Source organism: Coturnix japonica, chromosome 2, assembly GCF_001577835.2.
Source record: "Coturnix japonica isolate 7356 chromosome 2, Coturnix japonica 2.1, whole genome shotgun sequence".
Classification (NCBI taxonomy): domain Eukaryota; kingdom Metazoa; phylum Chordata; class Aves; order Galliformes; family Phasianidae; genus Coturnix; species Coturnix japonica.
The window spans coordinates 114,390,923-114,417,825 of record NC_029517.1 but is presented as its reverse complement, the minus strand read 5'-3'; the positions used below and the strand labels follow the sequence as shown (position 1 = coordinate 114,417,825).

Genomic DNA, 26,903 nt, shown 5'->3' with positions numbered 1-26,903 from the left:
GGGAATTTCTTATGGAAGCACCTTCACAACGAGAAACACCAATGGAGTCGTTTGTCTGTTTAATCAAAGCTCGCAAGGCACATGTTTCAACTGAATTGCAACATCTACAGCAAAACAGATCCAGGTTTGCAAATCATTCCCCCAGCCCTCTCAGGAACTGAAACCCACCACCTGGGTTGATAACCGAGCTGGGGGTGTGTGCACCAGTCAGATGTGGTTATGCTCCATGGTTGTCCTTCCGAGGGATATCACACAACTTACTGCTGCCATCTTTGCCCACGGAAGGTGGAGATTAGAGCATACAACAGTATTTTTGCTAATCCGTAATTGGATAAGAAATTCAAGAATATCATTTTCTTCACAAGATACGAATCTTCCATGTTGTTCCATGACGACAGCGACGTTTCTCCCAACAAAAGGCTCCTTCTCTGTTACTTAAGGCTGCTGCTGTACAATCTTCTCTAATATAAAAGCAAGGTAAAAATCTTAACTGATTCTCTTAATGCAGAATCGACTGGAGTATCAAGAATACATCTTTATGATAAAACTAATAACAACTATGTCACAGTTCAAATAAAACTCAACACGTTCATTCAAACATGTATATAGGCTAATGTGCTACAACATATGTCATTTCCTTACATGTACGGTTGGCCTCATTTGTGTTTTTCTTAACACATGTGTTCTGCATGTAAGTATTCAAACTACGCTCCATGTGGTCACACATACACACAGCGTCGCAGTAAAACACAACAGGCAGTCCAGGATAGTTGAACGCTGCACATTGGTGTGGCATTATAAGGCAAGAAGCCATAAGCTGAGCGGCTTCATCCACCCAAGTGCAATTGTAACCCTGAAATGTGGTACCTGGAATGCCTTATTGCTGGTATGAAATGGTGCTTGTGAACAATCAGCTTCAAGAGAGCGGATCACTGACACGTAGACATGTAATTCCACACAGTGATTCAAACAAACGTAAGTTGTATATGGAACTCTACACTTACTTCCAATTATTGACTCCATAGCACATACAAGGTTCCTGATTGCTTGCCATAATCCACGTTAGTTTACAAACTTATCTTGATATTGCAATTGAAAAGTCTGAAACTGTTACAGTGCAACAAAACATACAGACTTGTGCATAAGGAAATAACCAGGCTGCTTTCAGCCAGAGATATGCATGCTACCCTCAGCACAATGACTGCATCCCTAGAAAGGATATTTACTCCTAACTTGTAACCCAGTTACACTAATAGATGTTTCCCCCAATGATCGCATCGGATATTTTCGATGGGTTTAGCTGAGCACTGGTTTCAAATAGAAGGAATAATTTCAATACTTGGTCTAAACTCGCAGGCCTAAAAATACAGCCAGATTATAAGGAAAAACAAACAGATTACAGACTCGTTGACATTTACAACAGTAAAGCTTTCCTCTTTTAAATCACTCCAATAGTGATAATAGATGTTTAGAAACCTCTGCGCTATCTCTTAGTGTAAACACCGTATCTGCATACAGCAGATAGGAATCGTGTATATACATCACCACATTGCAGTTCCTAACAATTTCAGGGTCAGTCCCTCTGAATTTGCATTTTAGCCAACAAATGCAGTAGGGATGGGATAGTTTTGCAGCTTTCATTGGTTGTTCAGTTGAAGGTTCATCCTATTAAGCCAGATGTTTCTTTAAAGACATCGACTCCAAAGAATCATTCCCACATGCCTGGCAGACTGGTCTCTGGGCCAGATGTGACAATAATCCATAACTGCATGCAGCTCCTGGTGGAACTTCAGTCCTGGCTTTCTGTCCAGCTGCAGCTACGTCAGCAAAGTTAAGACTACCTTTCGTGGAGCTTCCCATTCACAACACCAGGATTAGGCCCAGAGCTGGAATTAAAGAATTGTTCATTCTCTAGCAATAAAACAGGATGAACAGAAAAACTTAAGGAAGTTGTAGAGACAAATGGGGTCACATAATGAAGGCAAATTTTGGAGGGAAGCAAGATAACAGAGTGTTTTCCCACGTTTTCAGAGTTGCCAGCATAGTTGACTAATTAATGTATAAAAAGCTATGAACTACTGTGCCGTAACTGATCAATGATGGCGATGATGGTGTTTAAAAGTACAGTTATGACTACCTTAATCCATCACGAAATATTAAGTTGAATGAAATGACCATCACCCATCCCTTGCCACACACACACACGCACACAGCAGCTCGCACACAGGAGTGAAGAGCAGCAATCTCAGCAGCAAACCTAGTCGTCCTGCTACACTTGTCTAAAGTACAGCATAGTGTTGTATACTGGCCCATTCTGATGGCTGCTAAAACACAAATACACACATATGTAAGCATGGAAGAATCCTGAAGTCAAGTTCTTTCCAAGCTGGAAATCTGACTTTGTCAGCTCCTACAGGTACATCCAAGTCCAAGCACTTCCACCAAAACGTCTCCAACAATGCAGAGATCAGCGCCTCGATCTGTGGAATTGTTTAAATAACATCTTCCTTACTTGAATTACACAAATACTTCACCTACACATAAGGCGTGTGAATGTGTTCGATAAATGTAGTGTTGTTTATAGTGGAAAACAGGAAGAATTAAAAAAAACAACACAGGAACCAAAGAAAAATATTAGAAATATTAAACAAACCAAAACACTTGAAGACTTAGGATACACCACGTGATTTCTTACTAGAAATAGAAGCTACATGACTCAAACGAGCTCTTCAACATAACTTCTGCCAAAGTCTATCCACATCAGCTCTCTAATGCTGAAGTTAGAAATGCCTGTTAAATGAAGATTAAGATGATTTACAACAGGAAGACAAATGCAAGAACATGGAAGACTGTCACGCTTTCTTGTAGAGACTGTAAAATGGTCTGATTTTCCTGGTTCCTTCAAAGAAGGTATCTGTAACAGTTGGTCTGTAGAGTTCAAACAGTTCCAGTTTGGTGGAAAAAAAGCAAAACTCCAAAACCTGGTCAGTCCGCTGCACCCACATGTCTGTAGAAATCATTCTCTTAATCAACAGGAATTTTTCCAACTGAATTCCACCACAGTCAATCCTCAAAAAGAAGCTTGCATGCTTTTTCACGACTGGAAGGATATCACAGTGTTGATCCTATACACAAAGTAGGATCTATTCCAGTAGACTCGAGTGAAATAGTTCACATATGGAGAATAGTTCATTTTGATTTCATGACAAAATCGTCCATATTTTGAATAGGCGTAACTGTCACCTTCCTCACAAACCACCTGTCAGGAAAGAAGAAAAATGATTAAAACACTGAAGATAAATGACTGCAGGATGCAACTTTGTACATTCATTTATTTCATTGACACTCCAGATATTTATTTCCATACTGTACGATTCCAGTAAGGTATGAATTATACTCCCTTACAATTGGTTTTACCATCTAAAACAGCCTTGTGAATTAATACATCACTTTTCTACCCTTTCCAATTGCAGAAGTTTGCAGGGATAAAATAAAGTAAAAATAAAAAGTGATAGAATGAATTCATGCAGAAATGTAAATAAACAAATCTTTCAATGTCTCATAGAATCACCAAGATTGGAAAAGACCTAAAAGATCATCCAGTCCAACCGTTCACTTATTACCAATAGCTCCCACTAAACCATGTGCCTCAACACAACATCCAATTGCTTCTTGAACATCCCAGGTTGGTGACTCCACCAGCTCCCTGGGCAGTCTATTCCAGTGCCTGACCACCCTTTCTGAGAAGTAATATTTCCTAACGTCCAGACTGAATCTCCCCTGCAGTAGCTTAAAACCATTCCCTCTGGTCCTGTCACTAATGACACGAGAGAAGAGGCCGACCCCCAGCTCACTACAACCTCCCTTCAAGAAGTTATAGAGAGCAATGAGGTCACCCCTGAGCCTCCTCTTTTCCAGGCTGAACATTCCCAGCTCCTTCAGCCTCTCCTCATATGGCCTGTGCTCCAGACCCCTCACCAGCTTTGTTGCCCTCCTCCCAAAACACCAAGATAGTTTCTCTCAGTGAGATAGACCTTCAGCATCAGACTGCTGGAGAACATTTCTGTCTTGCTCCGTATAAACCATAAAAGCTCTTAGCCAGGGTCAGAAATAGGATACCGGGCAACTTACATTTATAGTCCAATAGTCCAATTTTATAGTCCAATTTAGAATGCAGTACCTACATTCTCACCTAAAGGATGGCAATGTGGAAAATACAGAACCCCAGGGTGGCTGAGGCTGGCAGGGACCTCTGGATCCATCAGGCCCACCCCTGCTCCAGCAGGGACAGCCAGAGCAGGGGGCCCAGGCCCATGGCCAGGCAGCTTCTGAACATCCCCAAGGAGGAGATCACACAGCACACATGGCACACAGCAATGAAGATCCATAGACCCCTCTCAGCGTCCTCTCCTTTTCCCAAGAATGACATATAAGACTATATACATGAAATTTATCTTCCCCATTGAAAACAAATCAACCAACCAATAAAAAAGTACTCAAGTTGAGGATCAGTTTGGTACAGTTAATACATAACAGGTTGAAATGTCAAACATGCTTGCATTTCCTGTCCAGGGAAAAAAAAATAATGAAGACAAGTTAACCTATGATTGCTCAGAAGTAACTGTTGGCACTATCTCCTCTATTGACCTGAGAATAAATAATGAATAGCTGTGTGAGTTTAGAGCCACTCCTGTCTTTAAGGTCAAAACTTCAACTGGCTTTTCAGGAAGCAGGTGATGAGAGCACTTGACAAAACCCACCCTGTTTCCTACTTCAACAACACTGATGGCATTCAGAACAGACATGGCATGTTGATGTCAGTAGTATATTTTCACAGCCCCACAGTTTATTGAACTAATCTTTCTACCAGCTCTGGCTTAGTCTACCTAAGGGGTGACTAACCTAGCCCAAAAGACTGGATCAAACAGACTTACAGCCTGATCAGTAGCAAAGAGGCTGTACTGAATTGAGCAGTAGGCTGGACTTCATGCCAGTATGCTCCCTGGTAAAGCTTCAGAAGAAGAGTTTATCCATTGTAAAGGTTTTCATCTTTATAGCCAGTGAAGAATGACCTTTAAGGAATGGCTTTGCTGATTTTGTAATAACTTCCGCAGGTATTACAGTCATAAACAGATATATATACCTAAACTGTATTTAATGATTGGCATAAAAGCAGCAATGCTTGATATTAATGTATTAGGGGTTCGTATCCCCCCTGTGGCACAAGTGGTAGAAGTGCCGCTCTGCTGCACAGAGGCTCGAATCCTGGGGGTTGGACTCGATGATCTCTAAGGTCCCTTCCAACCCGCACCAGACTGTGATACTGTGAGAAGGAATTAGGACAGGTAAGGAATAGAATGAGGTAAGATTACAGTTACTTAAGAAACAGACACCTCAAAACCGAATGGATCACTTTGAAGTCTTATAAGTCTTTGTCTACACACCCATTATAATTAGAAAAGTAAGATCAACACTGCAAGAATGTTTCCTTTAAAATGAATTATTTACACATTCAGACACTCACTTTTGCATTGCTGTTACTTACATGACCATTGGCAATATCCAGTAGATCTTTAACTCTGCATCCTCTTACAGGTCCCACTTCATTGCAAATTGAATCTTCAATGATCAAAAAATTGGCTTTGTAAGATGTGAGAATCTTATAAATATCCTCTGCTGACCTTTTTGAATATATTTGATAGATCTATAAATTAAGAACACGTTTTAATGCATGGTAAAGATCAGTGGAAAATTTAATATCGTGAAAACGGTGGTGAGCAAAGGATGACTTATCTTTAATAACAAGTTATATATGTATTATATGTAGATGCCAAGCTATAAAACATCTGTTTATGAATGTTCACAGTACTCCCACACATCTCAATCAGGTACTTGAGTCTTACAGGATGGAACAGTCTACAAATCATTGGTAATACACACATATTTATAGAATTGGATACTTACATTTTCATTTCTTTTTAGAAGATCATCATCATTATATAAAGGCAAGCTTGACACCATCCATCCAGTACAAAGCTTAATCACACCCATTAATTGTGGGCTGCCTGCAAACACAGCAGCCACAGGAGCTTGTCTTCTGCAAAAGCAACATCAAAATACATGTCTGAGTGCAGGACCCACTTCCCAAAATTATACTTCTAATTTTAATAACTGTACAAATCTTTGCAAATGCTATGGCAAGAACTGGCTTGCATGACACTACCTAGAAATAAGGGCACAGACTCTTCAGCAGGGTCTGCCATTATAGGACAAGGGGAAATGAAGGGGACATTTAGATTGGATACAAGGAAAAAGTACTTTAGAATAAGGGTGGTGAGGCCCTGGAACAGGTGGCCCAGTGAGGTGGGGGATGCCCATCCTTGAAGATATTCAAGGTCAGGCTGGATGGGGCTCTGAGCAACCTCATCAAGCTGCAGGTGCCCCTGCTCATGCAGGGAGTTGTACTACATGATCTTTAAGAACCCCTTCCAACTCAAATGACTCTGTGATCTTTGGGGGTCTAATTACAATTGGCATTAACACTCCAGTAGCATTGCTTTCCCTACCAGGAAAAGCACAGACTGGCAGCAATGAGGAATTTGCAAGGAAGGTCTGCTGGGTTAAGAGCTGATGGCCATCCTCTCCTTGTAATTCATGAAGCACCACTCAGAATGGTCCCAGAATGGATCAAACTATTGCTCTTCTGAGTGGTTGCTGCCTTGTGACAAAATAAGCTTGAGATGGAGGGCAGGTAGACAGCAGAACAGCATGATGTTATCTTGTAAGTGAAAGACTTGTGGTTATGCTTATTTGATACGTAGGACAAGATATTTCATCATTTATGAGTAAATACTGTCCTACAGAATAACATCTACAGTAATTACGTTTCGAGATTTTGATTTTGTATTCATATTGCAGTGTTAGTGAAAGAAAACAACCATTATCACACCTTATTACAGATCTCCAGCAACTTTTCCCATAGAGAAAATTCAAGTAAATTCATTTTATCAGAGAGAAAATCATAGGGAAGTTTACTTATAATAATGACATTCAATTAAAATTCCAATATGGATATCTAGGCATAAGCACTAAAAAATCCTTTTCATTAAAAATATGAACAGCTGCTACAAATAAGGGTAGTCAAATTGCTCTTAGCTGAGTGAATCTCAGTGCAATTCACCATGATTAATTACGTACTTGAAGTGTAATATATGCAGACTAATGTAAAAGCCATTAGGATACTTGGCATTATTCCACTTGCTGCCTTCAAAAGCTGCAGCAGTGACAAACAACATACACTACTATTAACAGAAAGAAGAAATTGGCTGGAACACCATAATTACCAGCCTTGTCTTTCCTGAAGATGAACAGGTTGGCATTAAAGACTCCATAAATACAGAAAATAATATTCTTTAATAAATGCATTCAAAGGTAAGTAAGTTATTTGAATGCAGGGGACCTCATTTTCACAGAAGTGCAGTTAGTAATGACACAGATCCAAATTAAATTGAATGAGACCAGAATCTAGTTCTGAAACTTTGGATGAAGATAAAAATATATCTGTGAAAATATCCTGACTCTAAGCTCAGCATTTGCTGTGCCCTACCCAGTCAGCCAGATAAGATCCACTGCAGCCTTCTGCTTAAAAGGGAAGTTTGAATTCCACATTACACTCCACGTTCCTTGAATAAAATCTCTAAATCTTTACATCAGGCATGTGTTTCACTGGCTCCTATACACACAAATTTCATTGTTTCTCTCCCTTGTGGCATTATAGTCAATATGAGTCTTCTAACCTGCTGAAAAGTCAGCATGTAAAGAATCAGGATGTAATAGATGCTCATCTTTCTTTGGAAATCATATCTAGTAATGATACTAAAGATAAGTGGATTGCACGTTTCAGGATCTTGTAACCAATGATAAATTCCTGCTACTTTGCATGGGAGGAATACCAAGCCTAAAGTAATCATTTATCTTCCCATCTCCCCCTACATCATGTAATGACTTGGCAAGGGAAAGCTCGGATTAATATAGGTAGCTCCACAATATACTGAGATATAAGTACCCGGGCAAAGAATTAAAATAGAAGTGCAGGAATTCATACTTACTTTATCCATGTCATAAGTTCTACTGTATCAGGATCATAGAATTCTTGTAGTTCTGAAAGCTCTGTCATTATCCTAGGGAAAAACTGATGGAAATGTTATTTGGTTACAACTATGGCAGACTAAAGAGACAACTTATTACCTATAGTAGGTATGATATCTGGAAATGGGAACCTGCTCTTAGCTGAGGAGATTCTACCCCCGTTACCAGTCAGCAGTCAGACAAATTAAGGTAGCACAATAACAGCTGTCCCATGTTAATATGAGAGTTCTAGCACATAGGAGCTGTTATACATATACCTGCACCATCTCAGAAACAGAAAGAGAGAGAGATCTTGATCACTCAGATCAAGATCACTCAGAGCCCTTAGAAAAATGTAGCAGATGAGGGACTATGCCTGACTGAGACAGAAGGCAGCCAAGTAGAAAGATGCTGAGCTGTACACTCATCTCTTTAAAGCCAGAGTAACAGAGTACAAGTCTCAGGCCATTTGCACTACCCTCATCCTATTAATCAAACTTTCCAAGCGCGGGGGTGAGTTAAGAACCCAGAGAGGACATGCTCACTACTAAAAGCAGAAGTGGGATTTCCAAGGGATGAAGCCCTCTAGAGTCCAAATCCCCACACTGCTATTACTAACAAATAATCTGTAGATGAATTCTTCTGTCAATTGAATTTTCTTTATTGTAACTGACTGCATAATTTTGAGCATCTTTAGCTTTTTTTTCCTCCCCCCTCAGGAGAATTATCTGTTACTCTGGTAGGAGCCAGTTTATGCTGCAAACAAATCTATTAATGACAGGCATTATACAGTTTGTTAAAGTACAGTCAGTGAAGACTGACTTATATATTTCGATGCCTTGTAAAAAATACTTAAATCTGCAGATTTTTCCTCCCTGTATTGGTGTGTAAGGCTTTAACTCTGCTATAATTTGACAGCTTTTCAAACACATTGTTTGCCTATGACCTTCCGTAATTTTATTTCCATGTAAGTTCTCACTAAAAAGAAGATAGACACACAACTTGCTTTTCAGTATTCCAAGTATTTATTTGGCAATATTTTCTTTGTTGAGTTAGTGCATGTATTCAAAGCATAAAAGCTGAACATTATAATGTTTTCATTTAAATTCAAATGCTTCTTAATTACAGGAAGTCATTGTTACTAAGCTGAATTGTTAAATACCTCATACTGAAAAACATAAACAATTTTGTTTAAAAACAAAATGAAGTAAAATAAAATAGAAAAGCCAGCACATTTTCAGAGGATGCCAGCTTTTATTTCACCTTGACGTTACGTTTGCTCAGTGTTTTGACTCATATGCTGCCTAAAGACAAAACAAAATACAGAACAGTATGTTTCCTACCTCTTTCCACAAGCTGAATCCAATTATTGTGGGAACTGCCATACTCAGAATGAGAGCCTAGAAAACAGATGTTAGAAGAAAAGGATTATGGATTGTTCTCCATTCTCCAACCTCAACTAAGCTGTTGCTGTTTGTATAGCAGCAGGCTACGTTTATGCCTGAAACCTTAAGAGTGATTGCAGGTGAATCATTGCAATTTTCTAGCAGGAAAAAGCTTTCTGCAAAAAATAATCTGTCTAACTTAGCACTGTGTAACTGATTTGACCCATGTTATATTTACCACCAATATTAGTGACTGTTAATTACTGCTCATCTAAGAACAGCACTTCTCTGAAATGGCTACACCAGAACACATCCAACACAAAGTCACTGCAGCTACTATTTCTTAGAAAGTTGTTTTACTCTCACTGATTAAATACCTACCACCTTTTAGTCAAATTTCCTAGTGAAACAAGGCTTATGTCAATGCATGTCTGCATGCCTGTACTTTTTCTTGTGTGCTTTTTCTACAGAACACTTGACCTTCTTGGCCAGTCTCAACTAAATACGACAGAGGGCTTGAGGTCTCAAAGATCTATTAAAAGAAATTAAATGTGTTTGAGAAAGAGGGATAAAGATTGCTCTGCTCCTCATGAGAAAAAGGCTCTGCTTTATCACCAGGTACCAGAGAACATGGGAAAACACGCAGTTAGGAATGCAAAACAAGATCTACTGTTTACAGAACTACACGTCCTTTTAGTGGGCTTTTCGTTAAGTCTTAAGTAATTGTCGTTGGAAAAGTGATATGACAGTGAGCTTCACTTTCCAAGACATCGTTGACAGCAGCTCACCAGCAGTATCGGATGCACAGCTTTCAGTCGCAGCCACTTGAAGAGCGTCATCCAAAGCTCAGGAGAACAAACACCAAATGCAGCGAGCATGCAAACATATGGAGTCCACAGGTATTTCATTCTGAAAAAGATTGCAAGAACTACATTGGCACTTTGCACACATCATCGTATTCAGGCTACTTATAAAAAAAAACAGGTTTTTTTTGGCTTTTTCCAAACAAGTCAATCCAAGATCAAATCTGGTGGCATCAGAGGGCAAAGGAAATTTCTAGCAGAAGAGCAGGCACCTGATTATTTGCTGTAAGATGTAGAGGTATGATCCCAGATAACAAAATCCTTCACAGAGTTCAGGGGAGGATGAAAGAAATAAAACAAACAAGACTTGTGAAGTCACTTGGCTGTTACAGCTTTCCAGCCAGATAAGGACAAAAAAGCAGCTATCCAGCAAAGTTGTACAGACACTGTATTATAAGGGATTTCCTGAAGAAAGGAAAGGAAAATATTTAATAAACAATTTACTATTTGTTGGTTTTTTTCTGCCTCTTGAGGATAGATGAGTCAAGACAGATATTTGGCAACACAACAGTTTGCTCACTTTAATAATTTATGCATATTCAGATATTAGGATGATTAATGTAAATGTATAAACACAACTGCCACTTTCCAGCTGATTTGGCTGAGAGCTAGACTGGAACAAAATGGTTATCCAAGCACAAGTTCCTGTAGCTTTAAGAACTAATACTCAACAATATTTTTGATGATGTTTTCACTGCTGCCTAACATGTCAGGCAAAGGTATATTCAGTGCTTGTCTACATACAATAAGATGGTTGAGAAATCTTCCACACCTTGAAGAACATTCGAGAACACACACTATCCATTCAAACACTGCACGAGATCTCACTAGAATACAACATTCAAAGAACGATAGAGCACTTCTGTGCTTAAATACCATAAGGAGAGGGATTCAATTTCCTCTAATTAATTTCTTGGATTCTGGCTGCATTAAAGCTTACAGAATGCACTAAAGAGACCAAGCACAATTCATCATACTCCTCTTTTTGATTTGCAGTGAAAATTCTCTTTGCTACCTCCCCTACCAACGTGTACCACTGTATGCCAAATATATTTCTGAAAAGACTTTTGAGCTGTAGATACATTTGAAAGGGGTAAATAGCCCATCACATCCAGTTAAGAGATCACTGTTGCTTTCAAAAGAGATACATCAAAACAAGACTTACCCTTCCAAACACATCGCTAGAGAACCAAGTAAAATTGTGTGAATTACATGATAAACTATTTCTGGCCTCTCTCCAATTCGACCATCCTCAAGTTTAACTGTCTCTTTCAGTGGTTCACCACTGCAGTTGGAGAAAATGAGACATCACTTAATTCAGACATTATCTCAGGCAAAGGTGTCAATAAAAATATTTTTATGACCATTAGGTAAGCAGTACACTGAGATCATTCAGTTTCATATCATAAACTACTGTTTGCACTGCTTAATTGGTTTTTGATCTTTGTCAGTGATCTATAGGGACCTGCAGTCCCTTGTATTGGACTACAACTTCTTTGGAGCAACAGTTATGAATTAATACAATAGGGTCATCATCTAGGACCGTAAATTCTATCTATGGTGCTTCAGCAACAAGATTCAACCTAATTGAAGAGCACACATACACCACAAACACTTAAAATACATCTACAGAGTGCTTCATCTAAGTTCTTTCATGTCATTAAGTTGCTGAAAAAATTCAGAACCCATATTACTACATACACACCATCTTATCACAAATAAGACTACAAAACCAGTTTTTAGTCACAGTACTAGAACTTACAGGAATAAACTGCAAATAAAAAGCCAATCACAACCAAAATCTTACAATGAATGTTCTTCTGAAAACAAGATAGCAAGACACGTGACATACATTTTGTTCCACCATTAAGCAATACCAGTTAGAAAGTTGTAATAAGCAATTAACTGCTTGTAAATCAGGAAGTTTTTCTTTTGAGAAGGGAGAAAGTTTATTTTAAACTCTTCTTAAAAACCCATAGGATATAATGAAGTTACTGCACTTCACAAAACATTATGCAGCTAATAGGGCCAACAGCAAAGATCGGTAGAGTCTGCTTTCTTGTTTTGAATTTATCATCGCACCTCCAACATGACATACATTTTCACTTACACCACTATAATCTGTATCTATTGAAAGTCTTACTCCTTGAAAAGAAGGGAAAAAAAAAAAAAAAAGTTATTGATTTTTGCTGCTGGAAAGTGAGAAATTTGCCTTAAAACCTGAGCACTTATACTATTTATCTCCTACCAGGGAGATGTAATTTCCCAGCCATTCAGTTCCAGGATAAATTATGCTGGGATTTACACAGTGCTGCATTCTGAGTCTGCACGTGGACAGTTCCAGTATCCCTTCTCTCAAGGGAACTGTAAATCACTGTGAAACTACAAATAATTGAGTCCGTGCAGCTTCAGCTCTGTTTCAAGCAGCAAAGAGGTATGAACCTGATCACGGTAAACATAATAAATAAATAAATAACATGGAAGCATCCAAACTGGAAATCCTCTCAACTCCGCCCTTCTCATTCTTTGCAATATGAAAACTTGAAGGGAAAAAAACCCCACAAAACCAAAGAAAGAAAAGAAAAAAGAGAGTGACAAGTCCTCCAGCAACAATCCAGTGACTGCTGCTGGAAAGGGAAAACAGACAAAACCTCTTTCTCACAATGGTAAGAGACATAAACATGTGACAAAATTGAAAGCCAGATCTCTGCAGGAACTTCCCTTTTGGAAAACAAAAGAAAAAAAGAAAGTAAAACCAGAGACAATTCCCTGTCCTCACTAGAGGGATGCTCAGGAAGCTCCTCACTAATAAACTTTCTGCAGAAGCCTTAGGGCTTTCCACTGCTGCCCACAGCCTTACAAGCTGAGTGGTGCAGTGGGTCCTCACTTAGGCTAAGGCCTCGGCCACTTACACAATTGGCCATTCACTTCTATATCCAAGCAGGTCTTATCTCTAACCTCTTATATTCCAATAAAAATAAGTTACTTACCAAATTCTCCTAAAAACGACCTGAGTTACAGAAAAAATGCAGATAATTAATACTAGAATATAGAAAGGCAACAGCGATGACTGTGTTAGCCGCAAAAAAAAGTCTTGGGAGGGTGCCTGAAGAGATTCTTGACAAAGGAGCCAATTCATTGTAAAATTCCTAGTAAGGCAAAAACATCCCATTAAAAACCAATAACAATGCCACATAGATTAGGAAGGGAAAAAAAATAGTAGACAAGCAAGCACATTTTCATCTACTCATGTCACAGGAAACTATTTGAAATTCATCTTTGAAAAGTGATATTCTATAATTTGGAACTGCTTTATAAGTACTCCTTACAGTAACTGTCAAAAGCTTATCTTAAAAAAAAAAAAAAAAAAGAGCCTGTGATCTGAAGAGGCCACACTATGACTCTTCTATGTCACAAAAACCCAGCCTCCTGTATAACTGTTATGAAGAACACAAAGAACTTCGTTGTCACAGTGGATTAAGATTCTAGCGATACTGATACAAGAAGGTATGCTTGTCCTCATTCCAAAGGGAAAGTGGTCATCGGAGATCACACACGAGCCCAAAGCATCGCCAAGGATGGAATCCACAATGCTGAAATTCTAATCCTGCAACTGATCCCACTTGATCATTCCTCTTTCTCAGCTAATGAGCAAAAAGACAACAAACTCTGCCAAGAAGTTCTATCAGTGCATATTCTCAACAGGAATTGATGTGACACATCATGTCATGAAAGCATTCTTGTCTTATTCTCTTCTGCTTTCCTCCCCCTCTTCTTTTAACCTCAAGTGAAGACAAGAGAATTCTACCACTTTCAGTTAGACAGAACCAGTTTTAGGATTAACAGCTGAGCATGTTAAAAGCCTTAAAAGACAAATCTTGAAGTTTTTATGCTGCAAACCACAATTCCAGCATTTAGTTACACAACTTTCCAGGGGTAGCTGCATCCAGTTTGTTTCAATCACCACCTTCAATACAGGGTTGCACAGCCTGGAGAGTAACATGTAGCAAGTTGTTGGGGAAATAAACATATCTGCAATACCTGATGGCTGAAATAACCAAAATCCTGACCAAAGGCAGCCTTGAATTTTTGTTCAAAACACTTAAGAATTAATTACACCCTTCAGAGCCCTGTTTTCCAGCCATGAGAAGTTAAGACCACTACCCTGACTGTATTATCTCTGCTTCCAAGTCTCATTAGAAACATCAGCTGGGGTAGAAGATGTTGTTGCCCTTCATCATAAAGCAAAAATCTATGTAAAGTTTTCACTCCCAGGGGATGAAAAATACTGAAGTGCCTCAGAAACCTCCAGACCTTGAGTAAATTCTACATATGCATCTCTTAAAACTCGTTTGTAAGACCAAGTGAAAAAGGTAAAGTTTCTCTAATTCCTCTATAAATACAGACAAGCCACTGAAATTTTAGACTTCTCAGAATAGTTTCAGAAGTTTGAATATCTTATAGGGTGTAAAAAAAAAAGTAAATAAACTTACTTAGTTGTGTTTAAGCCAAGTTTTATCTCAAGAAACTTCAGCAAATGCTCATTTTCTTTATGAGGAACAAACATCTGAAAATTAATTTAGCAGAGAAAAAAATCTTATCAAGTGTTGGAAGCAGCTTTCATTACTCACTTCATTCAGGTTACAAAATGGCAGGGAAAATTTGGTTATTTGAGATTTAGTTAGAATGAATAAATTAGATTAAGTGCATCAGTTAAGGTACCAATATGGTACCGTAAATCTTCACTTAAATGAATCTATCTTTAGGTTTTCCTAGAGACCACCATACACTGCATTTCATACATACACCCCAAAGAGAGGGCAAATGAAAGCTGTCAGCAAAGTGTTGGAAGGTTACTGAGTTATGTGAAAAGGACCGTGGAAAACGGACTTACATTTACCCCTGAGCAAGCCAAAGAACACTGTGTTTGGCTCTCCTAAGCAACAGGACTGCAGCTTAGCAGGAGTTACGAGCATTTGTAATCATCACATAAATTGTTTGAACTGCCAAAGTTCTCTGCACTGTCTACACATTTTAAGTCATATTTTTCAAGATTAGGTTTTATATTCCTGGATACACAGCAAAGCTGCCTAATCTGAATGGTGCAAGAAAACATCAGGTTTGAGCATTGTCTCGACGTTTTTTAGGGTTCACTACGTTCTGAATGTATATGTTGACACTGTTTATTAATACAACCAAGGTGAGCTTGAGACATAAGGGGAAAGCACTAATTATGCAAAAGGCAAGGGCAGATAAGTGGGAGTTAATAATCAAAATGCAAGACCAGGTTAAAATCCCATTGAAAACTATAATCTACTTTAAAACTACTAGCTCTTTTCCATGCACAGAAATACTGATTTAATATTCAACCCAAATGGTAGAGGTGATCCAAGTTATAACAAAAAACACATTTATAACTAGTGTGTGATTTAAAGAATATTTCAATACTATGCTTTAATCTCAATCCAAAAACTTCAAACCCCAAATGAAAAACAGCTGCTTGAGTTGTTAGATAAAATGTTTTTAGATAAATATATGGACACAAAATTACTCAGTCTTCAGTATTTCAATTTGCTATGAATTAAGCTATTACCTCTCAGATCAGTACCATAGAATCACATAGTGGTTTGGGTTAGAAGGGATCTTTAAGATCACCTGGTTCCAACCCCCTGCTATAGCCAGGGATACCTCCTCCTAGACCAGGTTGCTCAAAGCCCCATCCAGCCTGGCCTTGAATGCTTTCCAAGCATGTAGATAAGCAGCATGTCAAATAATATTTCCAATATATAGCCATTGCTTTCCATTTAGATTATAACAATTAAAATGACTTTGTACAGCAGAATCTTACCTTTAGTAATAAGTTTAGTGTCAGTGTTACTGTCAGTACCAAATATATGTACATAATTTTCAGCAATCTTGACATAAATGTACCTTTCTTCACATTCATCTGCAAAAACAGTTTAAGAATGCTGTATCACTTGGAGTTCAGTTAAGTAATAAAAACTGCATTCAGAGTTAGAGGAGAGTCTTGTTACCTGAAGGTATTTAGAGAGCATTAAAGCTGCTACAAGACTCAGTAATGGTGACACTAGTAAGGCTGAATTTTCAAACTGCAATAAATACCCCAGGAAGAGAGAAAACATGTAGATTTTGTACACTTCATGCACCTGTCAACAAGAAAAGATAAAATTACAATGGATACACAGTCTGCTTCCTAGAGCAGTAGACAGTTCAGTCCATTTCCTTGCTGATCAGGAGATTAACGGATACATTTCAATCCTCCAGCTCAGGAGGCTACCAGGGTACCATCTGGATATGAAAAGTCTTTCATACCAAAACAACCCTGGTCAGCCTCAGTAACTAACACACCACTGCTCCACAGGGAATATGAAAAATACCAGACGTAGTAGTAGTGTTTTACAAGGGCTCTTTGTTCTGTAGCACTGTGCTGTAGCAGTAACCACAATGTAACAGCATGAAAACACAGTTTGAGGGGAGGAGGTGATTACTGTCAACATGTCCTTTACCTGTCCTCACAAAAAACTTGTTCATTTATCCTAAGGAATACATATTCTGCTACTGACACTCACTTTGTTATTTACTAATTGATAAGCAGATCTCATACATTTCAAAACTTGATTCTTCAGAACAAGTTTAAAGCTATTACATTCCCCCAGTGGTCAGGACATGCACTTCAGCTGGACTCAGGCCATGAGACACCCAAGTGATGCACTTTGGAGCAGTATGAGGCTGTATTTCAGCCCTTAGCTATAGGTAGGCTGACGAGTTCTGATACCTTCTCTGACTGTGCCAGGGCAAAACTGTCAAGCAGAAAAAGAGACACGGCCTGGACAAACAGGAGGTAGTGACTGTACTCCCACATCATCATGAAGGTGTATGTCGAAGCACTCACCAAAAGGTAACAAAATTTCTAGAGGGAGAAAGAACGAGAGAAAAGAAAAAAAGAAAAAGCACTTCAATTTGCTACCTATGGATCTCCGTCACAAAGCAAGTGAGAGGTCATTACATCAGAAATTACAGAAATTCACTATTTTAGGAAATAATTCAGATACAGAACTCAGACGTATTTAACACTTCAGACAGAAAAAAAGAGTCATTACTGAAACATTCAAAAGCATTCAAAGCCAGTCGGAAGAAACGCCTTTGTTGGAGAGAGGAAGCTACCACCATCTTCTCCCAGCAACAAGAAAAACAACAGAATAGCTTAAACATTGAGAGAAATTTGGCTTCTGTTCATCTTCAAAAGGCAGCACACAGCTAATTACCACACTGTTCTCTCTTAACCCTCATTGGGGGCATAACAGGGCAGGGCACTTTTGCTTAGCAAAACCCACACACGCCTACTTGAAAGCCAAGAGGCTGTTTTGAAAAGAGCAAACAAAACATCTGTTTTCTGCAGGTAACTACTCTAGAGCACAGTTCTATCACCAATTCTTTATTAAGAAATTAATTTTCTTTTACCTCTGCAGAACAATTTAGGTTTTTTTTTAAATAGCCTGTGAGAGCTGCTACTTGACATGCAAAATATGGCAAAGCCCAATTTTCCCTTGATGGTATGGAGTAATCAATTCTTGTTGTATCTGTCCTAGAATAAAGTACAGACAAACACAATTATTAAAGATTTATGGAGCAAAAATATCAAGGAAAGCCTAAACGTTATTTTTAGTTAGCACCGTGGCCTTGCAAGCAAGCTATTCCTGTAAAAGGTTCAAAGTAACATTAATACAGTTTTGCTGCTGATACAGGTCACAAATTTAATATCAGCACAGAAGGTCTGATCTTTACTCGCTTATTAAGCAGAACTCCTAATGAGGAGGCATTTACAGGACCGAAGCCAAGAAGCAGAACCTCCAGCCATCTTTCCCTACCTCCACAGGAAATGTCACATTGTGACAGTCCCATTATGGACATGACAGCAGCTTTTCATGCTAACGTGAACATCTGCTGAGTGAGAAGAGTTCTTCCAGTTCTCACAGGAGATGTTTTAGGAGTGGACTGGGCAGCAGAGTGCAGCATACTTGGAATACAAAGCAGTGCAGCACCAGCAGATACTTTGTCTACAGAGAAAACCCTGGCCAGTAAAACAAGAGGTTAAAGATGGATGGGGAGCATGGGACAGAATAGCAGCAGAGTCTTCTTGTGGGATGACCTGACAGTACCTGCACAATTAAAGCTACAGCAGAAAGTTATACAGTGCTGCAGTGACTCAGAAGGACAAGAGACGCTTTCGCATGTAATCAAAGGCACTGGTTTCAGAGATACATCATTTTCTTTGTGTCTACTATGCTTTCAAAAAGGAGCTTCAAGCTCCTTTATCACTTGGATATTTGAAAGCGTCACCTTTCATTTTTACTTCTGAAGTATCTCACAGAGGTGTATCTGGAGCTTTAAACTACTGGATCTTTCAATTGTTTAAGTGCTTAATATTCCTTGCTGGTGAAAAAAGGAAAAAGACAGATTTATTCACAGTTTTTCCTACTTTTCACTGCTCACATCAGGTTGGTGAGCAGTGTTTTTACCTATTTTATCTATTACCTATATAGGTTTGTTCATGATGACTTCACACTCCAAAAAGATGCAAAGATGCTTCTCAACAGTTCAGCTTTAAAGGTACATCTCTAATATTTTGCTTGTCCATAGCTCTTCTATTTTAAAGGGCCTCAACATTGTTTTAGAATTAATAAGTGCTGGAGTTAAAGCTGGATGTGGCTCTGGGCAGCCTGGTCTGGTGGTTGGTGACCCTGCTCACGGCTGGGAGGTTGAAACTAGATGATCTTTGAGGACCTTTTCAACCCAGGCCATTCTATGATTCTATGATAAGTGCTCTCAAGTTCACAGAGCTATCTGGTGACAAAGCAAGAACCAGAACACAACTGTTGTCATTGCCTAAATGAAGTTCCCTACCACTGTGGTGCTTCATAAAAGGAAGAGATACTTTCATGCAAACAAAACATTGTAAGATAAAAAACTCTTGAGCTCAGAATCATTTAAGAAGATTCCACACTGCACAGAGAAATGCCACCAAAAAAGAACAAAAAACAATCAAAGTCTTGTTACAGAAAAAAATGTGCTTGGTCATTTCCTTCAAAGCAACAAAATAATGGTCACAATGTTTAGAGCTGGCCACAGACAATAACTCCGTTTGCAGCAACATCAGCAATTTGTTTTCATCCTTCATCAGAACAAAACCCAAACCTTCTGATGAACACTTTTGCAAAATGGAACTGTGTGAACATATTCATGTATTCACACATGCTCATAAACTCAGGCCAATTGTCAGCGTGGCTTGTTTGGACAGCAGAAGGCCCCAAAAGCATCAATGGAGTCAGTGGGAAACATTCTGTATTCAGTACAAGAGGTTGCTCTCACAATGACAACACCAAGTTTAATAACAAGCATTTTATTCCACTCTAATATTTTCAAATGCCTTATTAAGAAACTAGATTGTATAAAGATGTTTTTCTTACCTGTTAATAATGAACCATGCTACAGTCAGCATTCCTGCCAGCCAAGTCCCACTCATAACCCAACTGGTTACAAACAATGCAGTCACATAAATTCCCTGCAGTCCAAAAACTATACCAATGTAGAAATACACTGGTTCAATAACTTCCTGAAATTACAAATAAAAATGAAGAGAGATAGCAGCAACTGAGCCGAAGCTGGAAATTATTGCTATTTACTGCTTGCATACTGCTAACAGTGTGCTAGATGCTTTACAAACAGGTAAGAGACAGTTTCTATCCTAAGAAAGAATCAATCACGCTTTTATTGGGGCTCAGGAGGACAAAGCAGTGTCTGCTGACAGCACATGCAGAATTCAGCTTGCTACTGCTATGACTTGTGCATGCGCTATAGCACCAACACTGTATGTGTCAGGTTTGAAAAATCATACTGCAGTGAGGTATAAGTTTACAGGACACATACATAAGAAAAAAACTAAAGAGATAAATGAGAGAGTATAAGGTAGAACACAAGTGTGCAGCATAAGCAGAACAAAGCCCACGTGGAGCAGAGAGAGACAGTAGGTGCATATACAAAAATGTTTTTCCCTTTTACCCACACTGAACGGATAGAGACAGGTACTGCTGTAGGAAATGTCAGTACTCTGAAGGATCTAACTATTTATTTTGAATGAGTAGCACAGTTATTCTCAACAGTTCTAAGTGGTTTGTAGAAGCAAAGAAATAACAGACAGAAAAGTGTAGTGCATATAAGCTCCCACAAAATCCTACTCCAAATGCTGATGAGAACTGAAGAGAAGTGGTAGGCTTAGCTAAATTCATTCAACAAAAATTGCATGTATTTACTGTATACAACAGAGAAAGGCACATATGCACACAGTGAAAGCAGAAGAAGCAGGAGAAATGCACATACTTCACTACCAGATGCTTGATATAATACACTGGCAATCAACTCGGGGTACAAGGTCATCTGCTGGACTGCATTTATGGTCTTCAGCGATACCGTCTTATTGTTGTGTGTCAACTCATAAACACCTATAGACCAAAGAAAATATGTTATTCTTGGAATCACTTACTATTGTTGTTCTTGGAAGGGAGCATGTATATTCAAAGGTTGGGGGAAACAGATTTGACCACTGAAGCTACTCACTGATTTAACATTTCTAATTTTAAAAGGAAGCAGAAATTACTGTTTTAGATGTCAGTGCATCCTATGGATGCTGCAATTAAATTACTAATGTTTTTTGAACTAGTCTTTAAGTAGAAGGTCAACCCCTCCCCATAAAAAAACATAGTCTTTTCAGAAACAACACACACATGCAGTTCTGGAACAAGCTACCTATAGGTCACCTTACAGGAGGTTCTTCAGAAGCGACACAAAGATCTATAAAGGATGAGCAGGATGCATTAAACCTGCATACACAAAGAAGTCAGATATGACGGCTTTCTCAGCCCTGCGTTTGTGAGACTTCCACGAATCTCTCAACACAATACACTTCTGTATGGGACTGAGATAAAGTTGGCATACTTGTAGGATACATCACTCTCAGAGACATTATAACTGAAACAATAACTTGTCATTACTTCGGACAATGGAAGGAAGGGGAATAATACTTCAACTATAAAAAAGAAAAAAAAAAAAAAAGGAAAAAAAAAAGAACAATAATCCCAACAACAATGAAACAGCAAAATAAGATCACTGTTTCCAGCTCCAAACATATCCTGATGTGTGGTCTGCAGCTGCTTCTCTGCGGGCCAACCTTGTTCTAACAGAGCACAAAAAGCCACTCTCAGCACTGCCATGACACACCTCTGTAAACCATGCACCTCCAAAATACCAAGTAGACCTACAGGCTTTGCAGAGCCAGCTGCAGAATGCCCATGAATAGGGCAGCCCATCTGCCCACAGCAGCATTAAACTTCCTGGAGATGATGAGAAACTAACTACACCGAAGCCCTATTGTACCCTACAGACACATGCTGCACATCAGCTGGGAAACTGCTACCAAAAAGACTATACCTATAAAGTTCAAATGGCTTCAGATTTAGTTTCATAAGAGGACTGAACTGATTCGGTGGCTTAATTCTACAAGGCAGAGCTGTTTGCTCCTTCTTCCCTCCCTGAATTCTCACCTTTCCCCTTGAGCTAACCCTGGTGCTCTTCTGGAGTCACTAAAACAGCAAAACACTGTTCAAGCTTCTTTTCAATGTTTTAATCTTCCACTGGTTCAAGGACATGACCCAGATTATGGATGGGAGAGCTCCAGAGCCAGTGCAGGACAGAGTGCTGAGGCACGAAGGGAAGAGACACCATCACAACCGGCTTTTTCTCCTCCCCTGTGGCTTCTGTCCTCCTTTCTCAACCCTCATCACCATCTATAAATTAGAGCTGTCAGGTTTAGGAACAGCTGGCAAGGACAGCACTGAGCAGATAAACTCCTGACAGAAACTGTTCTATCTTCTGATGGGACGAAACAGGAATCTCCATCCCATATTTCCAAATTAAATATATATAATGCTTACAGGACTAAAAATCCACTGTGCAACATAGGCAAACCTAACAATAACTATAAGACAATATCAGCATCACATAAATCTCACTCTCTGAAGTTTGGTCAGTGCGCAGTTGTTAGTTAACCTAAACAATTACAAGAGTATTTGTCTTCAAAAGGAAAACGAGACCTCTTAAGGTTAAGGAAACAAACAGTTTTGTACCTCTTTCAAAGGAAGGAGCCTTTAGTAGTTCTTTATAGAATGAATAATAAATGGCGCTGTCACCTTGAAATGTAATTTCTCGTTCAAGTTCCTAGGGAAAAAAAATATATATAGATATATATTCACCTACAATCTCTTCTCATAGAAAACCATACATTTTTAGATAGTCTGGTTTTGTAATACTGCACATGGTTATGACTCCACTGTACATCTCCAAAGTATCTCACAGAACATTAATCTTCCCAGCTCATCTGTCAGATATATAACACTCTATAACTTAGCAGGCATGCTCAGAATGAGAGCAACTCAAATCCACATAGAAAGTTAGTAGGAGACCCACAAGATCACTTCATAGTCACAGACCTGAATTTCACTTGACTTTCTCTAATTCACTAACAGTTCTTACAGCACACATCCCTGACGTTTAGCTTGTACTAAACATAGTTTATCCCAGCGCATATTTTTTCCCCTTCAAATTTTAGAGAAGTTATTTCATCTAATCATGACAACAAGGAAAATCAGATAAAAACATGACCACGCAGAACCGCTGTAAGCAGCAGAAACACCAGGTTTTAAAGAGCTATTTCAAAGACAGAGGCCCCCGAGTAGAAAGGCACAGGATTGTGAAAGCAAGCAGTTCCAAGCTGGCACAGATCAGCTTTGATTTCAAGGACACAATTTGGCCTTTGTTTCGGTAGTTTAACTTTTTCTTTACCTGCCTGCTGGAAAACCAGAATTTCCGCTCATGATATGTGGAGAGGTACACGGCGTACATCATCCCGCTAGTGACTGCCGCCAGGCAGCCAAAGAACAGCTTCGCAAAACGCTGAATTAACATACCTGAAAAGGGACAGGGAAAAAGCTAAAATAGTCCAGAGGACTTAAGAAAAACAAAGAGCGTGTCCTAAGCACGACTTGTTCTGAAGAGCAAGTGAACATACCGGCATCAGAATTATCAGCACAGATACACTTAGAACTGGATTGTTCTTCCTTTGCCCCAGTTTTCTCTCTTGATTACTGCCGCTACCTCGTGGGCCTTTAGCATGAAGTACCCACACACTGCATTGTGAATTTATCACCCTTCTAACAAGCTTCAATTGTAAAGGAATTTCGAGAGCGGAAAATGTATTACGAGTAAAGAGAGAAAACTCCGGGATTCACTCAAAACACTGTAGAACTCTTACACACGTCAACAGAAAAAGGTCTCAGTGCCACATTTAACATCAGTGCTGAGATGTTCTGTTCCCAATTCTGCTTTTCAAATGTAAAAATGAACCAAATTTTACCCATTTCATTCAACTGGTATCTACTCCCCCTGTAGCTCCCTCAAGCCAGTATGTGCTTTTAACTTAAAAGCTTCTGGTAGCTCGATGGGCCTTTGCCTGAAATTACACCTGGCCTTAGTTCTGTGCCTTGACAAGCTGTAGGTACTCTCTGTGCATGCTTGTTTCAGTGCGGTTATTTCATACTTTCCAGCTTGTCAACACAAAGATTACTCCAGATGCAATTACAATATATATACGTGCTCAAATAGACAACGATCAGGTCCATAACACCCTCCCTTCGAGTGAAACAACCCAGGAACAGCACTTTGCAGTACATAACATGTCATCATTAAAGAATTCTAACGCGAATGCCAGTTTCTCTCAAAACATTCTGCGTTAGATTTTTGAATAAGCCTGTTCTAAATTACTGCGCTAGAAATATATTCCTATAAAATGTCAAAAAAAAGAATGAAAATAAAATCAAATCAGAACTCGGCTGAAAATTCTGTACTTACATTTTGGCGATCTTCCCAGCTTCGAGTTTTCTTTGTTTCTCTCCTCTGGAGCCATTTTGTCAGATTCAGTGCAGTTTTGTTTCCTTCTCTGTCGCAGGTCTGCTGCCCCTGAGGACATTTGGTAGGATGTTATTGCAATGGTACTGCTAAAATCGCACCCTGAGAAATCCACAGTGCACAGTGCAACAATGCAGAGGTCAATTTGGATGCTATCCCTTTGAAAACTCAGTGGGTTTCTCTAGAGGCCAGACTCTGGGATTGCCCATAGCTCAAACAGGAAGCGAGCTGTTTCACTCCCTGGTCAACATGTTACACAAGGGAAGGAAATAGGAAGAGCAGGTAAAGCTGGCACAGACACTGGGACAAATCAGTGCCACTTCCACTCAGGTTAAACTGTAATGACACTCCAGCATTATCATCTCACTGATCTACTGCCCAACAGTGGTTACAGAACTCCAAACAGTGCTCCCCCATCGCACAGCCATTCCACTTTCAGTTGCAGTGTCTATCTTCCAACCCCCAGTAAAGCTGATAAAGACTCCGCTGGTATATTCACAGCAAAATGGGTCTGCTTTTAAATCCCGGTGCCTGGATTTATAAGTTAGAAACGAGGCAGTAATACATATGCCATGATGTCAAACCAAACCAAAAGACACACTGGTACCTCTCCGTGTGCTGTGCATTAAGTCAATCAGCAACTCAAACACAGTGTGCTGCAATGGGAAATCACTTGTATCACACAAGATAATGCTGGAGAAAGTATTTAGATCACCAGAACTGCTTGCAAAGCCAACCACACGGCCTTGTCATCCTGGTTACAAGCAAAGCTATGGAGCGAAAACACTGGGGGAAAGTGCATTTCCTTCATTCCTTTAGGACATTAGTGAGGCAAAGTGGGAGCGTAGGACGCCTGTAAAGGCCAGGGTTAGCAGCAGCAACAGGAAACTTCTAAAGAGAAATTAAGGTAAAATCCTAGTTCTGAAGCGGCTACACCTCAGTCAGCAAATAATGCTCAGTAGCTCCCCACCCCCCACCCCCAACAGTAATAACAAGAGGTCCAAACATGCCATTTGTTTCATTTGCAGCTGCCTCCAACAAGTAAAGTGCTGTTTCCACTTCTTTGAATCCTTTACATGGGGTGAAATTAAAGTCAAACAAGGTGATGACTAAAAATAATGTAGGAGTCCGAACTGATGACACAGCCTCTGTCTGGTACCTCTCTATTCAGCAAGCAATTTATCATCCAACATTGCTCTTTAGTTCCCTGCAAGTTCTCAATACGTTCTTAACTCTTGCCTAGAGAACACACTCCACTTAGTCGTGGGTATCTCCTTGCTCTTGCAAGCCACTCCAGTGATCCATCTGTTGCCTGCAAAGCTTCTGCTGTCTGCAGTTCCTGTTCTGCCATCGAAAGACAGACAGAGAAGGGGGAAGCGTTCAGAGAAGGACCAAAAGAACAATGAAAGGTGCGTGTGATGGCTCCCATACAAAGCTCAGCACGCAGGTTAGGATATTATCGTTGCTCTGCAAAGCTGATGGGACAGATATCTGCGTACAGCCCTGTTCCTCACATGAGGATACCGGAGCCGGCTTGTGGGTGTTCCTACCAAGGAGTGCTCCGTGCATGAAGAGCTCACACGGCCCCACAACGAGCCGAAGACTTCAGAACACACGGAAATCACCGCCAGCTTGGGACAGCCGGGAGATGGAGCGGGACAGCGCGGGGCGTGCGTTTCCCTCTTGCGTTTCTCACAGCGCTCACTGGAAAGCTGAACGCCATCTCAACCCCCACAGAGGGGGACGGCCAGGAGAGACACGGCGGAAAACGAGCCAAGAGCTGCAAAACGTAACAGCGGGGAAACGGAGGGGATGCGGAGCCGAGCAGCACCCGCAGCGCCGGCGGACGGAAGGGGCCGAGGGGCCGCGCCAGGAGGGCTGAGCTCGGCGCAGGAGCGAGACCGAGCGGCCCCGAGGGGGGAGCGGGATTCACCTCTTGGCGTCGGGCCGCGCCGCCCTCCTTCCCCCCCCCGTCACCCGGAGGCGGCCGGGCCGTGCTGGGGGTGACACCCGCGCCGCCGCCCCTCACCTTCCTCCATCCTGCGGCCGCCTCCCGCCGCCGGGGCCCCGCGCCGCTCCGTGCGGGGAGGCGATGCCGCCCCCCCCGCGCTCCGTCCGCCGCCGCCCGGCTCTCGTCGGCCCCGCGGGCGGCAGCGCTCTCGCATACCACGGCCCCGCGCTTCCTGGCGCCGCAGCCGGGCGGCCTCTGCCGCGGGGGAACGGTGGCGGCCGGGCCGAGGGAGGTGGCGGACCGAGGCGGTACCGAGGCAGGCGGCGCGCTCTGCCCCGCTTCCGGGGGAAGGCGCTGCCCCTCGGTGTTCCCGGAGCTCTATGGCAATGGGAAGCGCAGTGCTGCGCTCTGCCGCCTCCGCCTGGCGGCCCGGCTGCGGACACGGGGGACGGTCCTCACAGAGGCGGCAGTGGAACAGGCTGGTGCCCCGTCAGCTGCTGGGAAGCTGATTGGGTTCCTTGTCGGGCAGATGAAAGGAGA

General features: G+C 40.6%; 1 protein-coding gene across 3 annotated transcripts; it reads right to left on the bottom strand.

Moving 5' to 3' along the window:
- Window positions 1-42: 42 nt before the first annotated feature.
- On the bottom strand, window positions 43-26,903 carry DPY19L4 (dpy-19 like 4). Of its 3 annotated transcripts, none has more exons than XM_015855935.2 (19): window positions 26,442-26,899; window positions 24,356-24,463; window positions 23,291-23,415; window positions 22,576-22,666; window positions 20,774-20,895; window positions 19,864-20,009; window positions 17,858-17,981; window positions 17,172-17,306; window positions 16,411-16,542; window positions 16,224-16,322; window positions 14,869-14,942; window positions 13,366-13,524; window positions 11,541-11,660; window positions 10,301-10,421; window positions 9,471-9,527; window positions 8,109-8,191; window positions 5,965-6,097; window positions 5,546-5,704; window positions 43-3,259 (listed from the first exon to the last, which is right to left on the bottom strand). In XM_015855935.2, exons 1-19 carry the CDS (start codon window positions 26,575-26,577, stop codon window positions 3,095-3,097), a joined length of 2,289 nt encoding a protein of 762 aa, XP_015711421.1. In that variant the 5' UTR covers window positions 26,578-26,899; the 3' UTR covers window positions 43-3,094. The 3 variants fall into 3 exon arrangements, with proteins under 3 accessions (XP_015711421.1, XP_015711422.1, XP_015711423.1); XM_015855936.2 differs by lacking the exon at window positions 26,442-26,899 and adding an exon at window positions 25,963-26,367; XM_015855937.2 differs by lacking the exons at window positions 11,541-11,660; window positions 13,366-13,524 and having other exon boundaries at window positions 26,442-26,903.